This window comes from Python bivittatus, unplaced genomic scaffold, assembly GCF_059951505.1.
Source record: "Python bivittatus isolate LINGU-HERP-01145 unplaced genomic scaffold, Pbiv_v1 ctg000530_np1212, whole genome shotgun sequence".
Lineage (NCBI taxonomy): Eukaryota > Metazoa > Chordata > Lepidosauria > Squamata > Pythonidae > Python > Python bivittatus.
In genome coordinates, this window is record NW_028277085.1 from 310,821 (window position 1) to 335,497 (window position 24,677).

Here is a 24,677-nt window from a genome sequence, read left to right on the forward strand (position 1 = left end):
CCCCCCAGTCCCAGTGAGGAAGGCAGCTGCCTGCCCTTCCCGCCTGAGCCCGAGAGAAGGCCGGTTTCAGGGATGATTTGTGACGGGGGCCCTCGAACACTTCTGCCTCCCGTGGAACCCCTGCCACAGGCTCAGAAAGGCACCTTTCTGATCTGCCTCCTGGTAAGCAGGGCCGTGAGATATGTACAAGTGCCGGGCCTCCGAGGAAGAGGGGCAGGCCCTGGGCCCCAAAGCACGCAGGCTGCCAGGCTCTGGGTTTTCCCAGACTAAAGAGAGCCTCCGCATGAAGCAGTGATGAATTTGCGGTCTCTGGGAAGCAGTGGCACCGAAGGGACAATCAAGGCTCCCAAGGACAAGGGCAAGGCCTGGGGCACCTGTCCACCCGCCCTTCCAAGAAACCAAAAAGGAAGCAATGGAACGAGCGACCCCACCCCGCAGGGACAGACCAGGCAGGCAAGGAAATGGGGGGCAGGGCCTGGAGGCAACCAAGGCAAGGAAAAAGCCTCCTCCTGCAGGGTTAGCACAGCTCGGGGGAGAGGGAAGGAGGTCCTCTTCTGGGGTCTGTCTGAGCAGCCAAAGGGAAACGCATGGCTCTTCCCAGAAGACCCTCTTGCGGGGCTCAAGGTGTCACGACACTCGCCCGTTTCTTTGGGAAGCTGGTCTCGCTCTATCGCCACACACAAACCCGGCTCCAAGAAGGCAACCCGACAAAGGCTCCACACGAAGGCCCCGCGCCAAGTCACCCCGCATCCCCAGTGCCAGAGGAAGCCCACTGGCACGGCCTGGCCGGGGCCGCAGAGCGACAGGGCGGGGATGGGGAAGCTGCCCGCCGAAGGCCCCGGGAAAGATGCCTCCCTACCTTTTCTCGCCATTGCTGGGACCGGAAGGCAGCTGAAGGTAGAGGTAGAGTTTCTGTAAGTCTGTAAACTTCTCAACTTCTTGCTGAAGGCAGAGGGAGAGTGGTCACCGCCTGCACGCCAGCGCTCAAAAGCCGCTCCTGCTTCTACGGGGTCTTTTCCTGGGCCTTTCGGGGAACCCTCCTCCTCCTGCCCCACAGAGATGTGGGGCGTTGCTGTCTGGAAGCTCTCAAGCAGCTTATACGTCAAAGCAACCCACAGGCTCAGCGGAGAAGCGTCTTTCAATCTGTACCACCCTGTCTGTCAGAGCAGCTGCCTGAGAAGCCCCAAGGAGCAAAACCAGAAACCCTCCCTGAAGTCCCCAGCCCCTGGGCACGACGACTCAGGGCAGAGTTCAGGACTTGCTGAAAGACCCTAGCTACACAGCCCCAACTAGAAACGCCCCCTTTCCAGCTTTTACTTACCAAAATGCAGTCCACTTTAGATTGTACAGCTTTGCTAAAGAGGGAGGTGAAAAAAGCAAAAAAAACAAAACAAAACCCAAAAGTTAATATGCGCAATCATTATAAACAGGTGTATATAACAGAGTTGCTTTGCAGCATGCCAGACTCCTAGACTACTATCACTGGAAAAAGGTCTGGAAAACTCTCAGCCTCCTTTAATTTTTACAGGAAAGCAAAAAGTATCCTGAAGATTGATAGTGACAAGGAGAACGAGGACTTGGAATACTCTGCGTTAATAAATCAACGATTAGAATTTTAAAGAACGTTAAATATGTACTATTTCATCTTTAGATGATTTTATTTCAATGAAAGTTTTAAGCAGTGGACGCCTCAAGACATGTTTAGGGAGTTCTGGAGATCAACTTCAATGCGCCAGAAGCACAGAATGCCAGCGAGGACGGCGACACACGTGCTCAGGGCTCATCCTACTTTCCTTTTGTACGGTTGAGCGTGTATGGTACCAGGAAGAGAAATAACAATGTTAAACTATATACCAACAATTTGGAACCTAACGATGTAGGTGAATCCTGGATTTACCACGCACGGAGGGTCGCTTTTGTTTCTTGCAAAACCTCAGTTCCGCCTATGAAGTTCACATCGACGTAGAGGAAAGACGACATGAAAGTCACGTCTGGTCAAAGTTTGCGCGACCGCTTTAAGTTTGCTGAGAAGCAGCCTAGCCAGTCGCACCCCAGGTAATGACAGGCCAATCCACAGGCAACTGTTCTTGACAGAGCTGCAGCCCCGCAGGGCGCCTTCCCCATACACGTGAAAAGCCAACAGTGTGCTAGCTATCCTGAGCAGCACTGGACGCCCGCTGACCTGGCAGTAAACGGGGTCCAACTCTTGCTTTTCAGAAATAGGATCCCCGTGTTTTCCCATCTGGGCACAATCACTGTGTGTATGCACATTCATTGGTCACCATGCGTCAGAACCAAATGCTTGGACAATCGTGCTTTTGCCGCTGAGCAAAACTTGGGGGCAAAAGGAAGGAGACATCCTCAGTGAAGAAGGTGGGGGCATTGGGGAAGGGGGGTCAGCCCTCTCCTCTCTTTCTGCTCGTGACCGTGGAGTCCTGGCACTTCCGAAACCACTTTCCCTGCTGTCCCTGCTCATTCTTTTGACTTGCGTCCCCCTGCTTAGAAAGCCCACCGGGTTGAGAAGTTTTCAGCCCAGCATGTTGATCCTGGGTTCGGTGCTCACCAAATGGCCTGTTTCTTATGCATCCCCTCTGCTCCCGTGCACCACCTGTGAGTGCCTAGGCCTTCTACAAACCCCTGGGTGGCTTACAGAATCCTTCTCCCAGGTTGATTTTACAAAACAAGACCCCACCCCTGAGTTCTATCATTGGGGAGTGGGGGAGAGAAGGAAGAGCCCCCCCCTTTCCTTCTTCAGAAGGGATTGACAATCCTGCTGGATCAGGGAGAATTGGGGGGGTCCACCTCTTTAAATCACTTTTTAACTTGCACGCCAGGCTCCAGGGCAGGTCAGATCACAGCTCTTTGGTTAGACCTTGGCTGCACATTCTCTGGCTCAAGCATCATACCCAGAAAGCAAAATGTACTGATGGAACAGAAAGGGCTGTTATCTGATTCCACCTTAGCAGTTCTCACCCAGGGCCGGCAAAAGGCTCCAGGTCCAAGTTCCCTCCACAAGGAAGGGCACCCGCGAGGCCGCGAGGCCACTGCACCTCACGGTCCCACCTCACCCTCTCAGCTTCTTCTCCTTGGTCAATTTAAGCCCCTTCAAAGCCAGGCAGGTCGCTGACCATCCCCTCACCTTGTGGCAATGGGTTCTGTAAAGTAACAGTGCATCGCCTGTTCTGTTTGCTCGGCTGCTGATCAGTCTCACGCAGTGGGCCATGAAAATGCCCAGGGCTGCCTATTCTCACTTCGTAACCCTGCTCTCCTCCACCCACTTCACACTAGTCAAGCCCCCGTGCTGCAGGCATAATGGATGTGGTGGCCCACCCTCCGGCCATTAAAGGGTGGCCCCCAGAGCTGCTGCTCTTGCCGCTGCCCAGAGGAATCCCACAAGCACCCAGGAGGCAGCAGGGAAAGGCAGACGGCATGGGTGTGCGTGCCCGCCTGGGCTCAGCCACCTGCCTGCTCTTCCCCCAGCTCTAGGGCAAGAGAAAGAGGTCCCTTTCTCTTCTCTTCTCAGGGACGGGAGGGCCGTAAGGCAGAGGAAGCCGCTGTGGAAACGGGGGGAAAAGCCAAGTCAAGCTGCAGTGGTGGCATCTCCACCCCATGCTACACCGGCATCAACGTTCAGCAGATGCACCCCACACCCCGTCCCGCGATCCCAGGGAGTCAGCTAAACCCAAGGACTATTCTGCCCGCCTGCCTGCCTGCGCGCGCCTTCTTCCCTCCCGACACAGCCAACGGTGGCACTGGAAGCAAGGAATGCCCACCTGCCTGACCTGAACCGCAGGAGCAGCATGTTAAAAGGAAACCAAATTGCCCAAGATCTTGACCGAGGCAAACACACCTTTAAAACGTCCATGAAAGGTCTACTGTTTCCTGAGAAGCACCCAACCCATAAGGCCACAGCTCGCCAGTACAAGCTAGAAGATCCAGTGCCGTCCAGGCTTTCAGCCCCCTCTTTGGCTCAGCGGGTGCCTCGCCTGCCCTGTGTCTGGCTTCTCTGTTAGCAACCTGGACTAGAAGGTGTAATCCCAAGTACAAGACTTTTTTCAGGAAATAAAATTGGGTGGGCATACAGGTAGGGGGAAGGGAGGATGAGGCTCATCTCTGCCGAACACGGAGGCTCCTCTTCCTCCGACCAAAGGTGTCCCCAGCACCCCGCCGCATCTGCTTGCTCGCAGAGGGAGAACGCAGCTCCTCTTCCGTTCCCAGCCCAAGGAGACCTGAAACGTCGCCAAAGGCACTTCATAAACGTGAGGGGCAGGGGGAGCATTCCAGAGCGCAAGCACCACCACCAGCACTGAGAAAGCCCACAGATGGCACCTGTAGCAGGAGTTCCCCCCATCTGCCCACTAAGTAGCAGTGACCCTTCTCAGACACAGATGCTGCCGCCGCAGCAGCAACAGCTCTTCTGGGCAGGGGAAGGTCCATGGATTATACAAGTCCATGCAAACAGGTTAGAATGACACCCTCCCCGCCCGCTGATGCTCCACAGTTGTAAAAGGTTCTCGCCATGTAGATGCATAGCAGACTGGGCCTGGAAAAGTAGACACGGCTTTGAGACCATTTCCTCCTGCATCCCTTCTATCAGCATGGGGTCAACCACCCCAACTCAAGCCCCCCTTCTTGATTGATTGATTGATTATTTATTTATTTATGCAATTTATATAGCTCACAGTGACTCCAGGCAGCTTACAGAAATAAAAACCCCAAATATAAAACCTACTGCACCCCCCCCACCCTTGGTCAGGAGCTGTTCTCTATGGCTAGATCGTGAATTATCAACCTTTTTCCAGTCCTCCCCCCAATTCTGGCCTTATGAGCAAGCCAAACACATTCTGGCAACCTACACAAAATGCCTGGCTGACTCTCCATGTCACAAGTGTCCCAAATGCCTATCCACTATCTCTAGGCCAACCCCCCCTGCCATCCCAGCACCGCCCTCCCTAAATTAACCTAAAATCCCACATTCACAAAGAGGCGAGCAGGCCAGGAATCTTCCTTGTGAGACTGAGCGTCTGGACACAAAAGCGATTAGCATAAAAGCTTTAACAAAATGAAAATAAAGCCGAAGCCCAGAGATTAAATCCCCAAAGGGCAGCAGAAGATGGAACAATCTGCAATTCTGTGCAAGTGCAGCTCGGCCGTTTTGTCTCCTTCGTGTCTAATCCATGAAGGAGGAAAGGGGAACTCAGATAATCTCCGGCCTTTTCGTCAGGAGCAGAGGAAAAATCCAGCGCGCAGCCAGACAAAACAAAAGCCACCACATGCTCTTGCGGTTGTGGGCTTGACCGCGCCTTTAACGCCCACAACCTGTCTGAAACAAAATGGCATCATTTTGTGGCGCCTATTCGAAGGTCCAGGGAAAAAACAGCCGAAGCCCCACAGACGCACACTCTCAGCCAGCAGGCACAGAAGGCAGCGGTCCAATGAGAGGCTGCTCCCGGCTCCTGCAGCCAGACCTGGAGGAGGTCTGCAATGCCTGCCGGTCACTTACTCTCCCTGCAGGGGGCTCAAGAGGGCCCCCCCCCCACTACTCTTGGTTGCCACTCTATCTGCATGACGCCCCAAGCCACAAAACAGCCCAGCCACCGGGCTGCTAGTTTGGGGGCGAGGGCAGCCCAGCCGAAGGCACGGCGTGTCATCCGGATGGAGAAAGCGGGTTTAACTGATCCCCTGGAGGAAAAACAGGGGATGCAACGTGCAATGACAGACTGACAAAGAAAACATGGATTAGGGTGTCGTGCAAACACCGCTGGGGGGGCGCCCTTTCTGCAAGCTCCAGAATGCCAATTACCGCAAGAGGCAGAGCCGATGGCTGCTGCATCTGCTCTGCTGGGGGCGGCTGCTTCTCTGCCTCGGAGGCTGCCTCCTTCCTTCCCTCGCTGTCTGCCCAGGTGCTGCCACCCATCAGGGCCTTCCTGGATGGGCCACATCCTACGGCTGGGGCCAAAGGAGGCCCTGCTCTGCTGGGAGCCCCCTCCCTGGAGTGCCCCTTTCCCAGAAGCAAAGGATACAACTGGATGCACGAGCATGCGCACGATGGCTTTTCCTTTAATTCAATCAGCATCTGAGAATATACAGGAGTTCTATGACATCAATTTATGACCCCTGATTTGGTAGTAACTATACTGCACGTTGGGTTGCTTTACCTTAATCCGTTTCAATGAATTTCTGCATTAATGGTACTCCGCTGAGACACGTGGCACAACGTAGATATATCAATATTATAAATACAGGAAATAAGTACCATCAGCTATGAGAAAAGGGGCACCATCCGCCGAAGTAGCCCTGTGGACTTTGCTTCCGAGAAAAACCTTTAGGAACAGGTCACTGAGAAGCAAAGGCCTTCCTCCAAAAGCTGAAGGCAACAGCAGCGCCCTGCTCCCTGGCCCATTCACCACCATTTCTGCTGAGGAGATTCTTTTTTACGAGGGGCGATAACCACCTGTAGGATCAGAAGCCCCGTCGTCTGGACACTGGCGAATTCCTTTAGGCAGCTGGACCGTTCAGCCACCCGTCTTTCACTTCGGGGACTGCCTTGTGGCAGTCGCGCCACTTGTGAGTCACAGAGGGCGTCAGGCTCAGCAGGTGGCATTGGCGCGATTGACCTTATTCACGTACCACGTTAGGATGAAAAGCTCATTTCACGGCACGCCATTCTGACAACCGCTCAGACGTCCCGTTGAGCTCCGCAGTCTTACGGCTCCATCTGGGCACATAAAACTACTGTTCCGTCCGGGTAGGGCCCGCCACCCCTCCGCCACCCTTTCTTCGGCCAAGGGTTTCCAAACACGCCTGGCTCATTTATTTATCGTTTAAAAGGCTTTTGTGCTGCTTCAACCCTCCCGGCTCTAAGCAGCTTACAGCAGGAAGCAACAAGGCAACCTATCTAGCCGACGGTGGGCACCGATCGATCGTCATCGGGGCCAGGCTGGTACCGTCTCTCTCTACTACAACTCCATCCTTCGCAGCCCTTGCGGTACTTCCACGCTTTGCGCCCCTCATCCGCAGCACGCGTGGCCGGGATATTGAAGTTCCCCAAGATGGGGAAGGCTGCCGCACAACCCGCCGGCCGCTGAGGATGCTACCGACGCGGCTCGGCCCTAAAGCAGAACTGAAGCGGCCGACGGTCATCCGCATTACCGCGCCTCTCGAAATTGAGGAGAACAATTCTGCACCCGAGGTAAGGCCCGGAGCGCTCGCGCCGGCCCAGGGACCCGCCGCGGGAAGCAGGCTCGCGGCCTCCGGTGGGCCCGCCCTCGGGGGGAGAAACGCGGGCGGCGGCGCGGGGGGCGCCCCCGGCCAGGGCCCCGCGCAGCCCCGTCCGCAGGCGCGACGCTCGGGCGGCAGAAGGCCCCGGGGCCGCCGCCTGCGCGGGGAGCGGCGGACACGCGGCCGAGACCGGGGCCGGCGCCGCGCAGGCGGCTCTTCCCGTCCGGCCTTCGGGCCGCTCCGCGGGACTCGCCGGCCGAAGCAGGCCTGGCGGCGACGGCACTCCGCAGCCCTCCCGGGCGAGGCCGCTGCCGCTGCCGCGCTGTCGGCGCCGGGGCCTCGCCTGCGCGCGGAGATGGGAGCGCCGCGGCCTCGCGCGCCTCCCGAGCGGCGCCGATCCCAGGCGCTCGTTCCGGGCGATGCGCTCGGACAGCCGCGGCCCCGGCGCGCTCCCGGGCGCCACAACAGCCCCGCAAGGGCGGCCGGGTCGGGCAGGGGGCTCTCCGGCCCGCCCGCCGCCGGTGCCGGAGGGAAGCCCCGCCGCGCCCGGCGCGCGTCCCCGCTCGGTGCCCTCGGGCGCCCCCGGCGGACGCCCCCCGCGCCGGGACCGCGCCGAGCCCCGCCGCCGCCACCGCCCGCCCCCGGGGCCGCGAGCTGGCGCCCCGGGCAGACAAAGGCGGAGGGAAGGGGGGCCTCGTGGCCATCTTGTCTTCCATCTTGGATCCGGCCCGGCCGCCCACCTACCCCCCCGCCGCCGCTGCCGCCGCCGCCCCTGGCAGCCGCGGGAACGATGGCCGCGGCGGGGCCCGGCAGGGCGCCGCGGGGGGGCGGGGGCGCGCCCGCCGCGCACGCCCCCCCGCCCGGCCCCCGCGCGCCGCCGCCCCCCCTCCGGGACTCACCAGATGGAGCCGCGGATCTTGTGCTGCAGCGCGCCGGCCTCCGCGCCCTGCAGCCCGGGCACCAGCGCCGGCAGGGCGGGGGCGGCGGCGGCGCCGCGGGGGCCGTCGGGCGCGGGCGCCGCCTCCTCCGCCATGGCGCGCTAGGCCTTCCCCGGCGCAGCGGCCCCCGCCTCAGCCGCAGCCCTCGATAGAGCCGCCCGGCCCGGCTGCCGGCCGGCGCCGCGCATCCCCGGCGGAGCCGCCGCCGCCGCGCCTCTACGCGGGGGGGCGAGGGCGGCGCATGGCGGGCGGGGAGGGCGGGCGGGCGGCGCAGCTCCGATCAGCAGCCGCGATGCCGCAGCCTCTCTCCGGCGCCGGCCGGGCAGAGCAGCAGCGCCGCAGCCGCCGCGCCTCTCTCGCGCAGCCTCCGTCGCGCCGCAGCGCCGCCCCGTGGCCCAGCCGCGCAGCGCAGCCCAGCGCGCGCCCGCGCGCCGGGCGGCCCACAGGAAGGCCGGGGACGCGCCCGCTGCGCGGAGGAGGCGCGGCGGGGACCTGCGGCCGGCGGCCTCCCCGCGGCAGAGGCTCCGGCGGGACGGCCACCTTCCCGGGCCGCCCCGCTCTCCCTCCGGGCCTGGACAGAGGCGGCCTAAAGCGCCCGGCCGGAGGAGCCCCGCGGCCCCATCGCGCTGCCGGGGGCGGGGGGCGTCTGTTCGGGGCGGGCCCCGGGCGCGGGAGCAGCAGGGCTGGCCGGTCACGGCCGGCGGGGAAGGCGCCAGCCGCGGGGCCCGGCGGATAGGGGCCAAGGAGCCCCGCTCAGGGCCACCGCGGCGGGCAGGACGGGAGGGACGTCGGCGGCCGGGGTCGGCCCAGGGGGCTGCGAGTCCCCGGCCCGAGCGAGGCGCGCCGCGGGCACGGCTGGCCGGCCACCACGGAGCGGGCGTCCTAGGGGCGGGGCGGGGCGGAGGAAGGCCCGCCCTCTGGGCGGGCAGGCCCGCGGGCGGCGACTCCCAGGGGACCCGGCGGCGCCCGAGCTCGAGCCCGCTGCGAGCGGCGCGGTTGCCTAGCGACGCGCGGCGATGGCGGCGGCTGGGCGCCTCTCGGCCGGGCGGGCCGCTCAGGAGGCGCCGGAACAGCAGCCCCGGCCGCGCAGCGCCTCCGCCGCCCTCCTGGCCCGCGAGGAGGAGTACAAGTAGGGCGCCTGGGGGGCGGCCTGGGGGGGGCGCCCGCGGCCCGCCTGACCAACCCGTCTCGTTGCAGGCGCCTGAACGCGGCCCTGGAGGCGAAGGCGGCGGCGCTAGTGCGCCAGGCCGAACAGGTGGTGGTGAGTGTGGGTGTCCCGGGGGGCCGGCTGCAGGCCCGCGGAAGCGGGTCCCGGGGTCGGGCGGCCGGAGGGAAGCGACGGGGGCGCTTCTGACGGCCCTGCGTCCTTTTCCCGCCCGCCTTCCAGAGGGACCAGCAGGAAGCCTCGGCCAGGCCCATCCCGGCCCGCGGCGACGCGCTGGAGGAGGCGGCCCAGGAGAGGTACTGGGTGCGACGGGTGGGCTTTCGGGGGCTCGGGCGCCTGCTCCGCGGGCAGCCCCACCGCGGCTCCTCCAGCGCCCCCCGGCTTTGGGGCCTCCCGGACTCCTGGTTTCCCTGGAATCGGGGTGGGGGGCGGCCCCGCTTCCCTGCCGGGGCTGTCCTTCAGGGCACAGGCAAAAGGAACGGGAGGGGGGGTCTCCGGTCCTTGCTTTTAACCTCGGCCCTGTTCGGTCGGGGCTCCTTTGCAGTCCAGGCAACATACGGGCCTCTCAGGCTGGCAGCCTTCCGTCCGTTCCCTCGTTTGGGTGAAATAAAGCACAGAGTCTTCCTAATAAGCTGTTTGCTGCTGTTGGTTTTTCTTTCCAGAGATTTAAGTTCTCCTGAACTGTCAATTCTTCCTCTTGCACTTAATAAGGTACTGGAAACAGAATTTTTGTATATTTCTAGAGTAACGTAGGGCACTAGTGAGGGGAAGCTGAAGAGTTTCTAACCCAGCCTCATCTCCTAAGAAAAGCAGGTGTGTAGACATCGTGGTGTTTCTTACACACATGCAGAAACTGGACAGGCGTTGTAAGATATTGTTCATCCCACATCCTATCGCTAATGCTGGAGCCTGGGGCCCCAGGTGCGTGAAGGAGCCCATCTCCTGGTTGTGTCAACGGCTGTTGGACTTTTCCCGGCTGCTGTGCTTTTTAATTTTTTGTATACGTATTTGTTTCTATTTGCTTTTTATATTGTTAGCTGCCCATTAGTGAGCAGACATGGAAGGATTGTGCCATACGTGCTAAGGATGCTGAGGCTATGTTGCGAATAACGGACAAACAGGCTGCCTTACGCAGGGCAGAATTCTCCTCCTGTGGAAGTTGGAGGATCTTTGGTCAGAAATGCTCCACTAGGCCCTACGCTGAGCAGGATGTTCTTGTGAAACAAAGTTCAGCCACTGGTACTGACCGCAGTTCATTCCGTGCTACTTCCCAGGAGCTCAGGTTGGCCAGTTCCATGAATCTAAAAAGATAGATTTACCTGGGCCAGGATCTGAAAAGGAAGTCAAATGCTGAGCACCTAAGGGATAAGAGTAGACTGGCAGACAATGCAAGGATTGCTTTAAAGGAGTTATTTTTCATTAAAAAAAAAAAGTGTTAAGGATTAGCATGTATACTGAGTATCTAAAAATGTTGGTTTTCTGACTTTCCTTTAGCAGCTATACAAGAAGAAATCCAGCACTGTGCCTACAATGCGGGGCAGGCCGCTGACAGGAAGAAAGGGGAAAAGACTTCTCTTAAGGTATAGGTTGTGGAGCTGAGCACATAAACAGGATCAGCATTGGCAGCTTCTGGGATCTTGTGGCTTTCATAATGTGTTGGTTGTAGTTGAATTCGGTTACTTCTATCCAGCAGCCTGAAAAGGGCTAATGGTAATGTAGGTTGTGTTCTGAAAAACATGACAGCCAAGCTCTGCCCAAGCAGTTAGCCAGAGGTCAAGACAGCCAAGTCCATCTCGTACGTCACCATTCCTAGGCTTGACAGATTTCCTTTTTTTATGCAGGTGGAAAAGAGCTTTAAATGCTGGTAGGGAGGGGGTCTCTCACTCCCTGAGCAGGGAGTTTCATGGAATCCCCCTCACATGCTCACATTTGTTGGACTGCTCCCTAATATTTCGATGGAAAATGTGCTCTTTTTGTTAGCAGATAGTTCTGTAGAAATTTCTAAAAAGGTTGCAAAACTGTGTTCAATCTTCATGGCTGGCAGGTGACTTTGGATTTAGAGAGGATCAGATCACTTTCACACAGGTGGTGATTAGCTCCATATGTCACAATTTTAATATTATACTTTTATCCATGTTTTGTTGTACTCTGTTTTGTACAAAATATTATTCTAATTTTACTTACTCGTGTTGCGTCAAATTGCCACAAGCGTGCAGTATTGTTTTTACCAGTTTCCTAGGCGTTATCCACATTCTTCTTCTTCTGCTCTCAACTTTTCAGTACAAAATCAAGATTACAGGATGTCCCAAGCACTCCTGATGTTGCAGCCTCAGGCTGCTCTCTGACAAAAATAATTGGGAGAATTGAAGGGCAGCTGGAAGAAGGAAACCTGCCTGATCTGGAAGATAATCTTATCCCAAGTACAGGAAGTGAACTTGGAGCAGGCAAGTGAGGCTGTTTTCTTGGGTAGTTTTGTTTTTCATTAGTTGTCCCTTTCTTTCTGCAGAAGGGGGAAAATGTGTTCTAGAAGCTGGCCTCCATCTAAAAATACTGACATTTTATTAAACCCTTAAATACATTCATGGAATGTAAAGTGTACATTTTGCAAGATTTTCTGTTATGAAGAAGTCAGTGTGCAATTGCTGGATCGGGCATTTTGCAAGGGTTGCCAGAGTGTCTTTCTGCCTGCTGAGGGGCACTTCCAAGGGCAGGAATGGGTTTTGGGCGTGAGGTGGAGTTGCAGGAAACAGTATTTTGTATTCCAGATTTGAAATCTCCGGTCAGGCTTCAAGGCAGCCACTTGGTTTCTTTCATAGAACACAATTGGTTTCATAAAGAATTGCCAGTTTTCAAAACATGAGTATTTAATCTACCACCAAAGTGTTCTTTAAGTGTGGCTAAAAACAAGGTTCTTTTGATATCAGGCCTAGAAAGAAGTCCTAAACTAGACCGTTCAATGCAATTGTTGCCAATTTGCAGAGGCCCAGATCCGGTTCCTAAAGGCAAAGCTGCGGGTGATGCAGGAGGAGCTGGATGCCATGGGGCAGGAAAGTAGCAAGAAGGTAAGAGGAGAGACAGGGCTCCTCTCCTCCAAAGCAAGGTGGTGACTTGCTTGCACTAAGCAGAAGGTTGTCCTTTATGGTGGTCTGCCACAGGAAGGTTCCTGTCTCAGATTCACCAGCCTGAAGTCCTCTGCGTGTAGCGTCTCTTGTGTATTCACACTTGCAGTTCCTGAGATGGCCAGTCTTCCAGGTTTTTCCTCACAGAAATAGGAGAGTGAGGAAAGGCCTCGCCTGTCACCTGGTATGGATGTTGTGGGGAATGTCCCTAGACGTAAAGGAACTGAGGCCCCTCCCAAGGAAAACAGCAGACGTGTCTCTGATCTGCCTAGCTTGCAGGGCGGAGAATGTCTCTGAAAGATGGGCTCAGCCCCAAGGACCACCATTCAAACAGTGCGGGCTTAAGTTTTTTGAACTTCTGATCTAAAGGCAGGAATCCTGGAAAAAAAGATGGTAGAGCTGCAAAGGAGAAACATCAGCACTAACCCAACAGGGCTCCAACTCTCTTGTGGCTGTTAATTTTGGGCCTGCAGGATGATGAGAATGAAAATCTGAACAGCCGCCTTAAGGAGGCCGAAGAAGAACGCGGACGGCTGCAGCGCGCAGCCAGCCTACACCAGTCTCAGGTAGAAAAGTATAAAATGCTGTCGGAGGAAGCCAGCCGAAAAAGTGAGGGTCTGCAACAGAAACTCTCTCTGCTAGAAAAGGTAATAAAGCCATTTTTATCTCTTGCCTTCCTCAGAAGGTTAAGTGTGAAATTGCTCACAGGGGCAACTCTCGCATCATGATAAGCCTTGGTTTGCTTAACCATGATTTAATGAAGTTCTAAGGGCTCACAACAAGTTAAACCAAGGCACATGAATTATCCAGTGTGAATTTCCCACAACTGAGGCAGGTAAGAAAAAATGGAAACAAATAGCTCTAGAGCACCGTCCCCATAGAATTAATGCTTCTCTAGCTCGTTTGTGTTGAGAGTGTTACCCACGTTGTCTGAGGGCTATCGCTCAGACGAGGGTGGGCGAGGCCTGGTGGAGACGCCGCTGTTGCCTTTTTCCCTGCCTGGCAGGGCCGCTAGATCATAGGGCTCATCCTCTGAAGCCGGGGGGCTTGCCCATGTTTTAATGTGATTCAACAGGAACTGGAAAATCTGAAGCGAGCACAAAAACAAGCTGCAGCAACCCAGAGCACGACGGACATTCGCTTGAACAGAGCTCTTGAGGAAGCCGAGAAATACAAAATGGAACTGAATAAATTGAAGCAAAGTAACAAGGTAGGGCAGGGTGGGTGTGCATTAGCAAATGGTAAGTTAGTAGACCCAGATAGCACTTGCCTGGATGGTCTGGTCACCGGTCTGTTCTGAGCAACGCATTCAGAATCAATTCTAAGAATTCTGCAAGCGCGTGCTTTGTGGTCTCTCTTTCTCCTGGTGGCAGAATCATCGAACCTTCAAGACATGACAACGCTGCTAGAGCGCTTTGCTGTCTAAGGAGGTTACAGGAGCTTGTGGCCTGTGCAGCACTGCTGAGCCTTGTTGTCATTTATGGATGGGCTTTCTGCGCTCTCCTTCAGACACGTCCTAACGGTGTAACACTTTCCTTGTCCTTCCTTTCTTACTAGGATGTGGTCAACCAAGAGCATAAAAAACTTGAAGAACTAAAAATTGAAAATAAGAGGCTGGAGAAACAAAAAGAAGAGCTCGTGGCAGGTTTCAAGAAACAATTAAAACTAATTGACATTTTAAAAAGACAAAAGGCAAGCTACCTTATGCTACCAGCAACTTTAACTGAATTAAAATTAGGGCTGCAGCATACTCCACTATCGTTTGACTGAAATTCAGTCTCTAGGTTAAAAAGCAATAAGGAACTGGATCATGGAGTAAATCCACAATAATTACAAGGAATCTCGGGGGGGGGCGGTTTGGAGGGGAAAGGAATATGTGGCTGGGCAATAGGTTATTTTTCAGGTAGTGAAAGAGGAGCAAAATCTCTGTCCGAGAGGGGTAAGAAGGATTTCCTACTCAAGTGAGCATCTTTTTCCCTCTTAGATGCACATTGAATCTGCCAAGATGCTTTCCTTCACTGAAGAGGAATTTGTGAAGGCCCTGGAGTGGGGCAGCTCTTAATTCAAAACACAGCATCGCTCCTCAACAGGAGATGGGAATCATTGCCCGAAGATTGAAATTGAAGGGAAGGCAGAATATATGCTTCATACTTAGCCCGTTTGCCTCTTCCCACCAACATTTTTGCCAATAGCTGTTTCCTCGTTCTCCATCACTCAGCAAAGTTAACCTGACCTTTGCCAACCCTTTTAATTTGGGAGCTGTGAGTAAATTTCCAGGCTATTGAAATAATTTGAATGCTCATCATACTCCATCAAAACAAGTGTCCCTTATTTTTTATAATTTGAAGTAGGTTTATAAAGGATTTTTTTTTCAAAATAAAAGTGCAGGCAATAATTTAATTGATCTGGAGCATTTTTTCAGTTAATATAATAGAAGAAATGTCATAGTACATTGTATCCAAAGAAGTAGCTAATTGGAGAAGTGACAGCTGCAGCCACTGGAAAAAGCTATCAACATTCAGGGATGCCCCACAATGGCAAGGTTTTTGGGCTTGTTTTAAATCACTAAGCAGAGGATAATGCAAGTTACTTGTTAAAAATGCTTCCAGCACTTGGAATTATCAATCTACCTTCAAAGAGAGCTCTAGTTCTCTCATGTAAAATTAAATCCAGGTACTGATTTCTAAAAGAGAGCCAGTATGATATAGCAGTTAAGGTACTGGAATGGCATCAGGGAGATCCAGATTCAAATCCACCCTCAGCCATGGAAGCTCCCTGGATGATTTAGGGCCTGATACTTTATTTTAGCCCAACCTACCTCACAGGATTGTTTTGGGGAAGAATAAGGGGAGGGAGCACTATAGATCATTGTTTCTCAACCTTGGCAACTTTAAGATGTGTGGACTTCAACTCCCAGAATTCCCCAGCCAATGTGCTGGCTGGGAATTCTGGGAGTTGAAGTCTAAACATCTTCAAGTTGTCAAGGTTGAAAAACACTGCTACAGATGCTGCCTTGAACTGAAGAAGGCAGGATATAAATAAATATAATAAAATGAACATACAAACATACAATACAAACTGGGAACAATGGTCAAATAAGTAATTTATCAATATAAAAGCCAATTTTTAAAAAGTCAGTGTAGCAGCAAATGCTATTTCTATGGTCAGGTGACTTCTAGGAGGAGTCTAAGGTGAAGCAATGAAAGCTCAGTTGACTTCTGAAAGCCCATCCCCTTTCCTCTTTTGGTAAGCTTGCCGGAACTCTTCTCCAAGCATATTAACGTCTTGCTCATCCTTAAGAATTCCCTGAACACAGCAGAAGAAAAAAGTTCAGTGTATCAACATCAGAGGTATTTTTAAAACTGCCACTTAACTGCACCGCTTTTTAAAATTATACAAACAAAATAGCCATTTTTTTCCTTTCCCTTAAATTTAAAACCCTCCCTTCAAAACAACAGTTCAGTAAATACCCAACTTTTTCATGTAAATGAGAACTAAGCAAGACATTCTGCCACTTTATCACAAACATCCTCCCAAAAGTCAAGCGCAGGTCAAGCACAAAGTCCAGCTGCTTCAGGCCCTCTCTGAGATCTGTAGGTGCAGAATCTGGTCTGCAACTCTTGTGCTACCCCCACTATACTGTGGACAACTCACCGAAAGATTGCTAAAAATACCCCTTGTAGCCATTTCACTACTTCAGACCACCTGAACCCAGTTTGGGTGCAGGATCTGTGTCATGAGAAAACATTCAAAATCTTTGGGCTGTCTCAGAATTGTATGGAGAATGTACAGTCCTGGCTGGAGGAAGGATGCATTCTCCCCAGGAGGAGAAGAAAAGGAGTTGTAGAGGCACTCTGCAAGTTCCTGGTAGGAGCACTTGCCCACATTCTTCCTCACAATTTCCAAATGCAGGTAGAACATGTGAACACTCCTGGTGTTCTACTCTATTCTGTCCGTGTCCACTTCCAATGCCCTGTTTTAAGACTGTCCTAACCACACAAGCAAAGAACTGCAACCAGAATGGAGAGAAGCAGAAATAACGGGAAGAGAAGGTTAAGCAGAAGAGAGCCAAGGCCGGGACAGCCCTGAATCCTTGGACAACGGCTGCTAATCAGTGAAGATAATGCTGAATTCAAGGACCAACATTTTGACTTGGTCTAGGGGCGGTGCTTCTGTGGCTCTCTGTTCCTCAAAAGTTCCTGGCAGGAGCACGTTTGGAGAACTGAAGTAAAGGGCCAAGTGCCCACCCGTCCAGAATGATCAGGGAGTGAAATTAAATGAGCCCTTCAACTCTTGAAATTCTCTATGCAATTTATATTAAAAAAGGCACACCTTAATCTTTTTATTATGAAGTTCAATGTTGAGGTGGAGAGAGGGATGGAGAATAAGACTGAAACAAAGACTGAGGGGTATACAGGGTGTTTCCCAGGTCAGGAGCAAAAAACAATAGGAAGGGAGCCCCCAGGGTGTGGAGGCACCTGGATTAACAGACATAAGAAGAAAGCAGCATTAAAACAATTACTATCCAGGTGCAGCTATGTCCTGACACCATCCCCCTGAATTCTGAACCGCCCCCTAAATGCTTTTATTTGGAGACATAACTCCAGCTTGGCCCACTATCCATCTTCTACTACTTCTCAGAACCAAAACAGAATTCCACCAAATAACCAACTAAATAAATGAATCCCCATCTGCTGCTGCTCCTGTTTCAATCCCGTTCTCCATTTTTTGTCGTCTTCTGTACCTTGTCCTTCAGCTACATTCAAATTTGTAGGGCAGGCTGTTCACGCTACCTGCCATCCCCACTCTACCAAAGATGGCCCTGATCCCTCCCCTTGGATAAGGGCTGCCTTCTCCGTCTTTCGAGATGCAGACCAGTCTGAGGTAACAAGTCTTCCTCTTGGGGGCAGAAATCCGGCCCAGAACAGAACTGGTACGAGCCATCCCAGCACACAGCGAGTCCAGAAAGCACCCCATTTGGTTTGCCCTCAACTTACCCGTGGAAGATACCCCAGGAGTTTAACTGCATGCTCTTTAAGAAGCTTCTGTCGCTCCTCCTCAATAATGTCATCAATGATTCCTTTCCTCCTTTCTTCCGTTTGTCTTTCTTCTAGTTCACGTTCCTATGTCAGTAAAATTGAAGCACGTAACTTTTCCGTTTCAAAATTAGTTTCAAGCTTTGGCTATCAAATATCAGCTGCTTTTCTTAATACTGGCTGCAGCCTGAACTCAAATGCCCCAACAAGGCCGACTGGAATGCCCAACAAAGCTTTGAATCATAGGTGCAAATATTCATGTGTTCTGCTCAAAATGCTGGTTTGGAGAAGGCTGCGTTTATTTCATGCTGAGACAAAGCATCCATTACTAGCCACAACAGCCACACTCATGTTCACTCACGAAGGTGACAAAACTAAATAGCTAGAATTTCATATGGGGAAATGTAAAGTTCTGCACTGGGGTAGGAAAAATGTAAGAGACAGGTATCGGGAGGGGGACACCTGGCTTGGCAGTAGTACATGTGAAATGGATCTGGGTGTCCTTGTTGACCGCAAGTTAAATATGAGCCAGAATTGTGAAGAAGCTGCTAGAAGGCAAATGCAATCTTGGGGTACATTGCCATAGAGTTCAAGCCAGGGAAAGTAATTGTTCCACTTTACCCTCCGCTGGTCAGACCCCACTTGGAGTCCTATATGCAGTTCTGGACACCACAGTTCAAAAAGGACAGTGATAAATTGGAGCAAGTTCAGAGGAGGTGTGGAAGCCAAGCCTTATGAGGAATGGTGAAAGGATCTAGGTATGGCTGATGTGGGTCTTCTGGGTATGTCTAGGTATGTTTTACTGGCAGAAGATGATTCAGGGGAGATATTATCATAGACTTCATGCACAGAAGAGGGAATGAACCTATTCTGTATTTCCCGGGGGAAGGAGGAGAAACAGCAGGTATAAACTACTGGCTAGACATCAGGAGGAGATTCTTGACATGATCTGTCAACCAGTGGAACAGACTGCCACATGAAATGGTGCACCACTTCAAACAGAGGTTGGATGCTCATCTGTTACAGATGCTCCAACATAACCTGCAATTGGTAGGGGGCTGGACTAAATGACCTTTAAAGTCTCTTCCAGTCCTAGAATTCATTTTAACTTTGTACAATGCATATCCCAAATCCAGCTTACCTTGTCTGCAACAAACTGTTTGTGTCGTTCTTCGATCAGCTTCTCTACTTCTCTCCTGTGTTCCAGTTGTTTCATTCTTCGTTTCTGAGCGTTCATCTGCTCAATACGGTCATCTTCTGCAAATTTGTCTAACATGGCCTGGCGAAAGGCCTCCTCCTCTTCCTTCAAGGCCTGCAGCAGCACTTTCCTTGAGGCCAACTGTTCCTCGTATGAGTTTCGTAGCTCAATGCGCTGCCTGATTTTCTTCTCCATCTCTTCCTGCGTATGGAACAAGAGCTCAGCTGCAACCACCTTTTGTGCTCTCAGTCAGAAGAACAGGACTGAAGGGACTTGCAAGAGCATGCCTCAGGCATCCTCTTTTCCCTGCTGCCCCACTGGTGTCCCCCATGCCAATCCAGGACTCAAGCCAATGGCATTTACCATCTCCTTCTTCCTCTCTTCCTCAGCCTGTTCTTCAAAGTGCAACTCAGCTCTGATTTGCTCAAGTTCCTCTCGCTCCTGTTGTTCTTTTTTCAGAACTTCTGCAAGCTACAAAGAAGAGGAAAGACAACTTTAGGCAGCTCCCACCTGACCAAATCTGACGAACAGAAGGGCAATTTCAATACCATTTGCTGGAGCTTTCTTTTTTTCTCTTCGTTTTCATGAATCGTTGCCATCCGGTTGTCTTCTCTCTCCTGCCACATGTTAGCAAATTCCATGAGCTTTCGGTTCTCCTCTTCCATCTCCTCACGCTGCCTTCTCCTCCGCAGGGCCTGGTCTTTTTTGAATTCTTCAATGAATCTCTGCGTGGCTCTCTTTTTCTCTAGTCTGTCTTGTCTTGCCCTACGAGAGAAGTGCACAGGTTCAATAATGCTCCTGGGGAACCTGGCAAAACCTACACTGGGAGCTTTGGCATCCTCTCTTTCCTTGGGTCTCTTCTGAGTTGCCCCCCCACCCCGCCCTTCAGGGAATGCTCCGAAGTATGCCCGGTTGCATGCACCAGTATGGACATGCAGCCAACCGCCATACGACAGTTTTCCAGGAGTCCCACTGCTCCTTATGACAAGGAAGGGATCACAACTAAAGAGGATTGGTGTCATAGCACGAGAACCACGTAGTATAGCCCCACCCAGCCAAGAAAGGAGCCACCAGCCTTGAGAGATGGTCTGAGCTTTTTCCCATGGCCAAAGGTTTCTGAGATGCCTCAGGCAAGGGAGGGAGTGGACTGAGGCACCACCAGCCCCGAGGACCCAGGAGAACTGCTTCCCTTGCATGACAGGGCCACAGCTATGACTCCAGTTACCCAGGGATGGGAGCTCCCCCCACTGGATGCAGTTAAGCAGAGGCTCAACAGCCACCTGTTTGGGAGAGTGAGGTTTGGATCTGAGCTGGAGGATGGATGGACTCTATGATACAGAAACGCTCGGTGAAGTTTAATCTGAAGCAAACAATGCCCGTCCCAACCCCCAGCAGGTTAATTGTTAGGCCAATTCATACTGAAGGAAATATAAGTAGTGCAGCCGAGCAGGTTTAACATAATCTAAACTAACTTTTCATCTTCCTCATAGATCTTCCTCACAATTTCATCAATCAAGAGTTTCTCTCTAAGGAACTCCTTGTAGGCAGCCTGTTTCCGCCTCTCTTGTTGCTCCAGCTGTTTTTCCAGTTCTTGCTGATAGAGCAACTTCTCCTGGTTGCGCCTTATTTCAACAGTGTTCTCTGCCTCAACTGCTCTTTCTTGCTCCTCCTTCATCGCTCGGTAGATCTCTGCATCCTCCTTCTGTTGGCACAATGAGGAGGTCCCAAATTATGGCAAACTAGCTTGTTTATACAGATTCTACCCCAATAATGGAAGCATTAACTGCCCACATGCTCCCAGCAACTTTATTTTTTTTTTAAAAAAAAAGCTCTTCCTCCACACCTGAAAAAGCAAACACCCAGCTAAAAAAAGGTCCCAGAAAAGAAATTACTGTATAGAAGCTAAGCCACAAAGGTCCAACTTGGAATGGAATCTTTTCAAAAAGTGACATTGAGCCTTGAGGGCACTCATATACGACTCCTCACCTTAACAGACAGCAATAAGATGAGCAGAAGAAACACACTAGTGGAAAGATTTCAACAACTGGCGTGTAGTTTGTTAGCTGTGATTTCCACCTATTTGTTTGGTAAAACCATTCTGAAATCTAATTCAGTTCTTAGGAAAAGCATTACTGTTATGCCTTCTAAGGCCTCAGTTCTAAACACACTGCAAAGCCAAATCCTCTGACCTCACGGCCACTCAGTTCTGAGGAAACATGTTCAGGATCATACAGTAGGACAATTTATTAGCTTTAACAAAGAAACCAACAGGCAAAATAAAAGGAGCTTTTCCACCAATTAAGTAAAAACAGTAATTATTAACCATATGATTATTCAAAAAAAGAAATTCAGTTTCTTACAAAACATGAAGTTAGGGTTAAACAAATTCATTTCCAAAGAAATAAAAATTTATATTAATTATGTATTTTTTAAAAAGGGGGATTAAGTTACTCATAACTAATCTGTATTTAGCATTTTCAGGCAACTACACATTGTTAGTATACATATTTCTTCAGGTATCTAATATACATACATATATACCCATCATGCTATTTCTCTTTGGAATAAATAGTATTATACAAAGCACAAAAATGAGTAATAACTAGTAAGCAAAAAAAAAATAGAGATAAGAGAGGGAAAATGGAAATATAGCTAACCCTGCTGGACATGAACACAATTCCCTACCCCTCTCCATACCTGTCTTTGCTTCCTTCCACCACTTCCATATTCAATTCTTACACAGTCTTTTAAATTCTCATCTCTCTTCTGAGGACCTCAACAACATCATCCAACCCAACTTTCTCAGACTTCCCATTCTTGTCAACCCATTCCCTCTTCCTTCATATTTTTGTTTTGCAGGTTGATTCTCTTTCATTCTCTCTATGACCAAACTACTTCAGCCTACTTCTTTTGTACTGGTTGCTCCTGCCTTCAATCCACATCCATTCAACACCCTTTCATTCTTGATCCTCTCTCATCTTGTTTTACAACAACAGCTTCCAATGACATTTATCTAGTTCTTCTGTTTCTCCTGACTCAAGCAATTCCCACAACCATCTAATAAGTGGGCACAGCCAATTTCTCTTTTTTCAACAGACATTTATTCAGCCCACTGACCACCTGCTACCCACTACCTTTCTACTAGCGTTTGCATATCCTAAAAATTTATTTATGGTATTTATTACTGAATGAATACCCCATATTTCTGTTAACTGTATTCCAACATTCATGGCAGCTTATAACAATGAAAAATTAAACTATATCAGTTTTCCTCTCTTTAGTACACATTCTACTAGGGTATACAAATTTATCTACTTGCTCTGTTTTCCCCCCCATTTACATATAACTTGGAATCATTCACCCCATCTTCTCTGTCAAACGCATCTACCTACCTTTGCCTGAGGCATGAACTTTCAGATCCGTTCCCTTTGTTACATCACAGAATCTAATACTTGCTACAAATCATTCAGGTTCTCAGACAACACAGCGTCATCTGCATATAAAAGCACACTTACGTTTGTATCCCCAGTCCACCACCTCTAATTACACAAGCATTCTTTATGGATTTGCCCATTAGTATTTCTCCAGTTACATCTGCTGCTGCAGCATTGCCATTTTCCAACATCCTCACAGCGTTTATGACTTTCTTTTCATCAAGAACCCAAAAACAAAATATTCCACGAAGGTAGTTACCATTTTTTCATATTTCAGAGCTTCTTTCTCAGCAATCTGAACAGCCCTCTCCTTATTCATATAAGCAGATTTCAATTTCCTCTCCAGCTCCCGCAGTTCAATGCTAGAAATAAACAAGCAAAAACAAAGAAAGCAAGACAAAACAGAAGATGAAAACGATGATTTGGTTGAGGAGCCCTCTGAAGAACTCGCACGAAAGGCACCGGGCGGGGTGACCGTGGCGAACAGGCGGCGGCCAAGGAGGGAGAGCACCAAGCGAGGGCTGAGCTGCTGTCCCTGACCGGCCCGGTTCCCACAGAGGCCAGCAGGCCGGCAACCGCCGCTTCAGGCTCCTCCACGCGCGGCTGGCTGGCTGGCTGGCTGGCTGGCTGGCTGGCTGGCTGGCTTTCTTCGCCTGGGCCAGCCACCAGGATGGCCTTCAAGCAACAAGGACGGCCGCAACGCGGTCAGTGAAGGAAATACCTGTTTTCTCTGATTTGCTGCCTCATCTTTTCGTCCTTCAGCTCGTCGTGCTTGAGTCGCGCTAACTCGGCGGCCAGCTTCTCTTCCTGCTGCAGTTCCAGGTCTTTCAGCCTCCTGTTCTCTTCCGCCTGACGAAGCACAGAACCCCGTAAGCTTCGGGGCGCGGCTTCCGCACGCGCCTGGCGGCCCGGGGGCCCACGGAAGAGCGGCTGGAAACGCCTGGCTCCTCGCCCGCCTGCCCGCCCGCGCGCGCGCGCGCGGCAGGAGCGGCAGCCTCGGCCTCGCTGCTCCAGAGACAGGCGCCTCGGGGTGGGGGCTGGGCTGGGGGGGTGGGGGGCGAGGGGGGCGGGACGGGCCCGCGGCGCCCACCTGCCGGACGGCCCGCTCCAGGCGCTGCTCGTGCTCCTCCTCGCGCAGCAGCCGCGTGACGCGCTTCTGCTCGACGCGGCCCTCGGCCTCCCACATCACCTCCAGCTGGTGGACGCGCTCCACCTTCCGCCGGTGCTCCAGCTCCTTCATCTGCTGGAAGTAGAGCTCGTGCTGCCTGCGGTCCATCAGCTCCGCCGCGGTGGGCCGCCGCCGGCCCTGCTGCTGCTCCTGCGCCATCGCCGGGCCGAGAGCCCTGGCCTTCGCCCTCCTCGCGGGACTCCGAGGCTCCCCGGGGAAGCCCCCCGGACCCCGCCGGCCTCGGCGACGGGAAGGCCGAGCTCCGGCAGAGCAGGCGCCGGAGGACGCGCCCTCTTCCCCCGGCGCCGCGCTGCCTAGCAACGGGCGCGCTTCCGGCGGAAACCGGGGGGCGGGCCGCGCCGCGCCGGCCTTCTTCCGGCCCGGGAGCCCTGGGGCTGCTCGAGGGACCCGGCTGGGGTCCGCCGGAGGGCGAGGCGCTGCTCCGCGGAAAACGCGCGGGCCTGGCGCGAGCTCGGCGCGGGCTGCCCGGGAAGACCGAAAGGCTCCGCGCGCGAGAGCGGGCGCGCTCGATCGGCGGAAGGGCGAGCCGAGCGCGGCGGCGCTGCCGGGTGACTCCCGAGGGCCCCGCCGGCGAGCAGGGGGCGGAGCGAGGGCGGGAGGACGAACGGGCCGGGCCGGCCCAGCGTTCGCGGCGGGCGTTTGCCGCGGGACTGGGGTGGGTGCCCTGTCGACTCGCCTTTTCCCAGCTCCCATTTTGAAGAAAAAATCGCCCGAGGACGAGCAGCTCCGAAGAGCTGTTCGAGCGCCACCTCTTCCTCCGGCCTGCCAGAGGAGGGTTGCTAATCCAGGGCCAGCTATTTTATTTATCTATTCAATTTAATTTATCGGTAGGTCAAATTAAAGGTTTGCCCAACTTACAACAGCTCTGGACGACGTTCTTTTTTTGCTACTTTATACCGAAAACCATGCCAACAGCGCACCTAGGCTAGTAAGCAGGTTGCAATCCAGAATGTTAGAGTGTTCCTGGGCATGCGTGGCATTTGAGGGAAAAGGGGCTCATTTAATTTCAGGAGATAATCACACAACTTCCTTCAAAACTCTGAGGGCTAGTTTTTAGATGAAAACGAGGCTGGGGCATTCTGACCCTTTACAGGTTGGCCTTATGTCTTCTCTATTTTGGTTGCTGAAGTCTCATCTGCAGTTCAGATGAAGTACTTCATCTGAACTGCAGGGCTAGATGCAGTTCTGCTCTCTCCCCCTGAAAGATTTCATTCCATTTCGGTTTATCTGTATAATTATGCTTGCTGGTGCTGGAGAAAAAATTATCTCCAGATGTTCCGAAGCATCTGTCACATCTACAGGTAGCTCTCGATTGTACAACCATACAGTACCACCATTCGTTCAGCGATCATTCAAAGTTACAGTGGTGCTGAACAA

At 52.7% G+C, this 24,677-nt stretch overlaps 3 protein-coding genes across 9 annotated transcripts in view; 1 reads left to right on the forward strand and 2 right to left on the reverse strand.

Moving 5' to 3' along the window:
* Positions 1 to 8,517, reverse strand: part of RFX7 (regulatory factor X7) — a 28,852-nt gene extending 20,335 nt beyond the window's left edge. Inside the window, exons 1-4 of one of the 2 annotated variants that reach the window (XM_088148210.1) lie at positions 8,121 to 8,517; positions 4,083 to 4,229; positions 1,322 to 1,355; positions 860 to 942 (exon numbers count right to left, since the gene is read on the reverse strand). In XM_088148210.1, coding sequence (XP_088004336.1) covers positions 860 to 942; positions 1,322 to 1,355; positions 4,083 to 4,229; positions 8,121 to 8,254 — 398 coding nt within the window. In that variant the 5' untranslated portion in view covers positions 8,255 to 8,517. The remainder of the gene's footprint in view (positions 1 to 859; positions 943 to 1,321; positions 1,356 to 4,082; positions 4,230 to 8,120) is intronic. The other variant, XM_088148211.1, reaches the window with a different exon arrangement.
* Position 8,518: 1 nt separating this feature from the next.
* Positions 8,519 to 14,838, forward strand: TEX9 (testis expressed 9). Of its 5 annotated transcripts, none has more exons than XM_088148225.1 (11): positions 8,519 to 9,288; positions 9,357 to 9,420; positions 9,547 to 9,620; positions 9,987 to 10,035; positions 10,819 to 10,904; positions 11,605 to 11,768; positions 12,304 to 12,386; positions 12,917 to 13,090; positions 13,519 to 13,653; positions 14,001 to 14,135; positions 14,428 to 14,838. In XM_088148225.1, exons 1-11 carry the CDS (start codon positions 9,176 to 9,178, stop codon positions 14,503 to 14,505), a joined length of 1,155 nt encoding a protein of 384 aa, XP_088004351.1. In that variant the 5' UTR covers positions 8,519 to 9,175; the 3' UTR covers positions 14,506 to 14,838. The 5 variants fall into 5 exon arrangements, with proteins under 5 accessions (XP_088004351.1, XP_088004352.1, XP_088004349.1 ...); XM_088148226.1 differs by having other exon boundaries at positions 10,822 to 10,904; XM_088148223.1 differs by having other exon boundaries at positions 9,044 to 9,288; positions 9,547 to 10,035.
* Positions 14,839 to 14,945: 107 nt separating this feature from the next.
* On the reverse strand, positions 14,946 to 23,847 carry MNS1 (meiosis specific nuclear structural 1). 2 transcript variants are annotated; one of them, XR_015797461.1, is made up of 10 exons: positions 23,202 to 23,847; positions 22,833 to 22,960; positions 22,371 to 22,473; positions 20,150 to 20,379; positions 19,226 to 19,442; positions 19,041 to 19,148; positions 18,621 to 18,878; positions 17,441 to 17,566; positions 16,776 to 16,921; positions 14,946 to 15,749 (listed from the first exon to the last, which is right to left on the reverse strand). XR_015797461.1 is itself a non-coding variant. In XM_088148228.1 (9 exons), exons 1-9 carry the CDS (start codon positions 23,436 to 23,438, stop codon positions 15,651 to 15,653), a joined length of 1,506 nt encoding a protein of 501 aa, XP_088004354.1. In that variant the 5' UTR covers positions 23,439 to 23,846; the 3' UTR covers positions 14,946 to 15,650. The 2 variants fall into 2 exon arrangements, 1 of the variants encoding a protein (XP_088004354.1); XM_088148228.1 differs by lacking the exon at positions 16,776 to 16,921 and having other exon boundaries at positions 23,202 to 23,846.
* Between the last annotated feature and the right edge of the window lie 830 nt (positions 23,848 to 24,677).

Excerpts from the sequence above, each read along its gene's own strand:
- TEX9 (XM_088148223.1), top strand. The coding sequence starts at position 9,176 with ATGGCGGCGGCTGGGCGCCTCTCGGCCGGGCGGGCCGCTCAGGAGGCG. Across the intron at positions 13,091-13,518 it reads AACTCTCTCTGCTAGAAAAG|GAACTGGAAAATCTGAAGCG; the intron begins GTAATAAAGCCA and ends GTGATTCAACAG. Across the intron at positions 14,136-14,427 it reads ACATTTTAAAAAGACAAAAG|ATGCACATTGAATCTGCCAA; the intron begins GCAAGCTACCTT and ends TTTCCCTCTTAG.
- MNS1 (XM_088148228.1), bottom strand. The coding sequence starts at position 23,438 with ATGGCGCAGGAGCAGCAGCAGGGCCGGCGGCGGCCCACCGCGGCGGAG. Across the intron at positions 22,474-22,832 it reads CAGCAAATCAGAGAAAACAG|CATTGAACTGCGGGAGCTGG; the intron begins GTATTTCCTTCA and ends GTTTATTTCTAG. Across the intron at positions 17,567-18,620 it reads AACAGTTTGTTGCAGACAAG|GAACGTGAACTAGAAGAAAG; the intron begins GTAAGCTGGATT and ends TTACTGACATAG.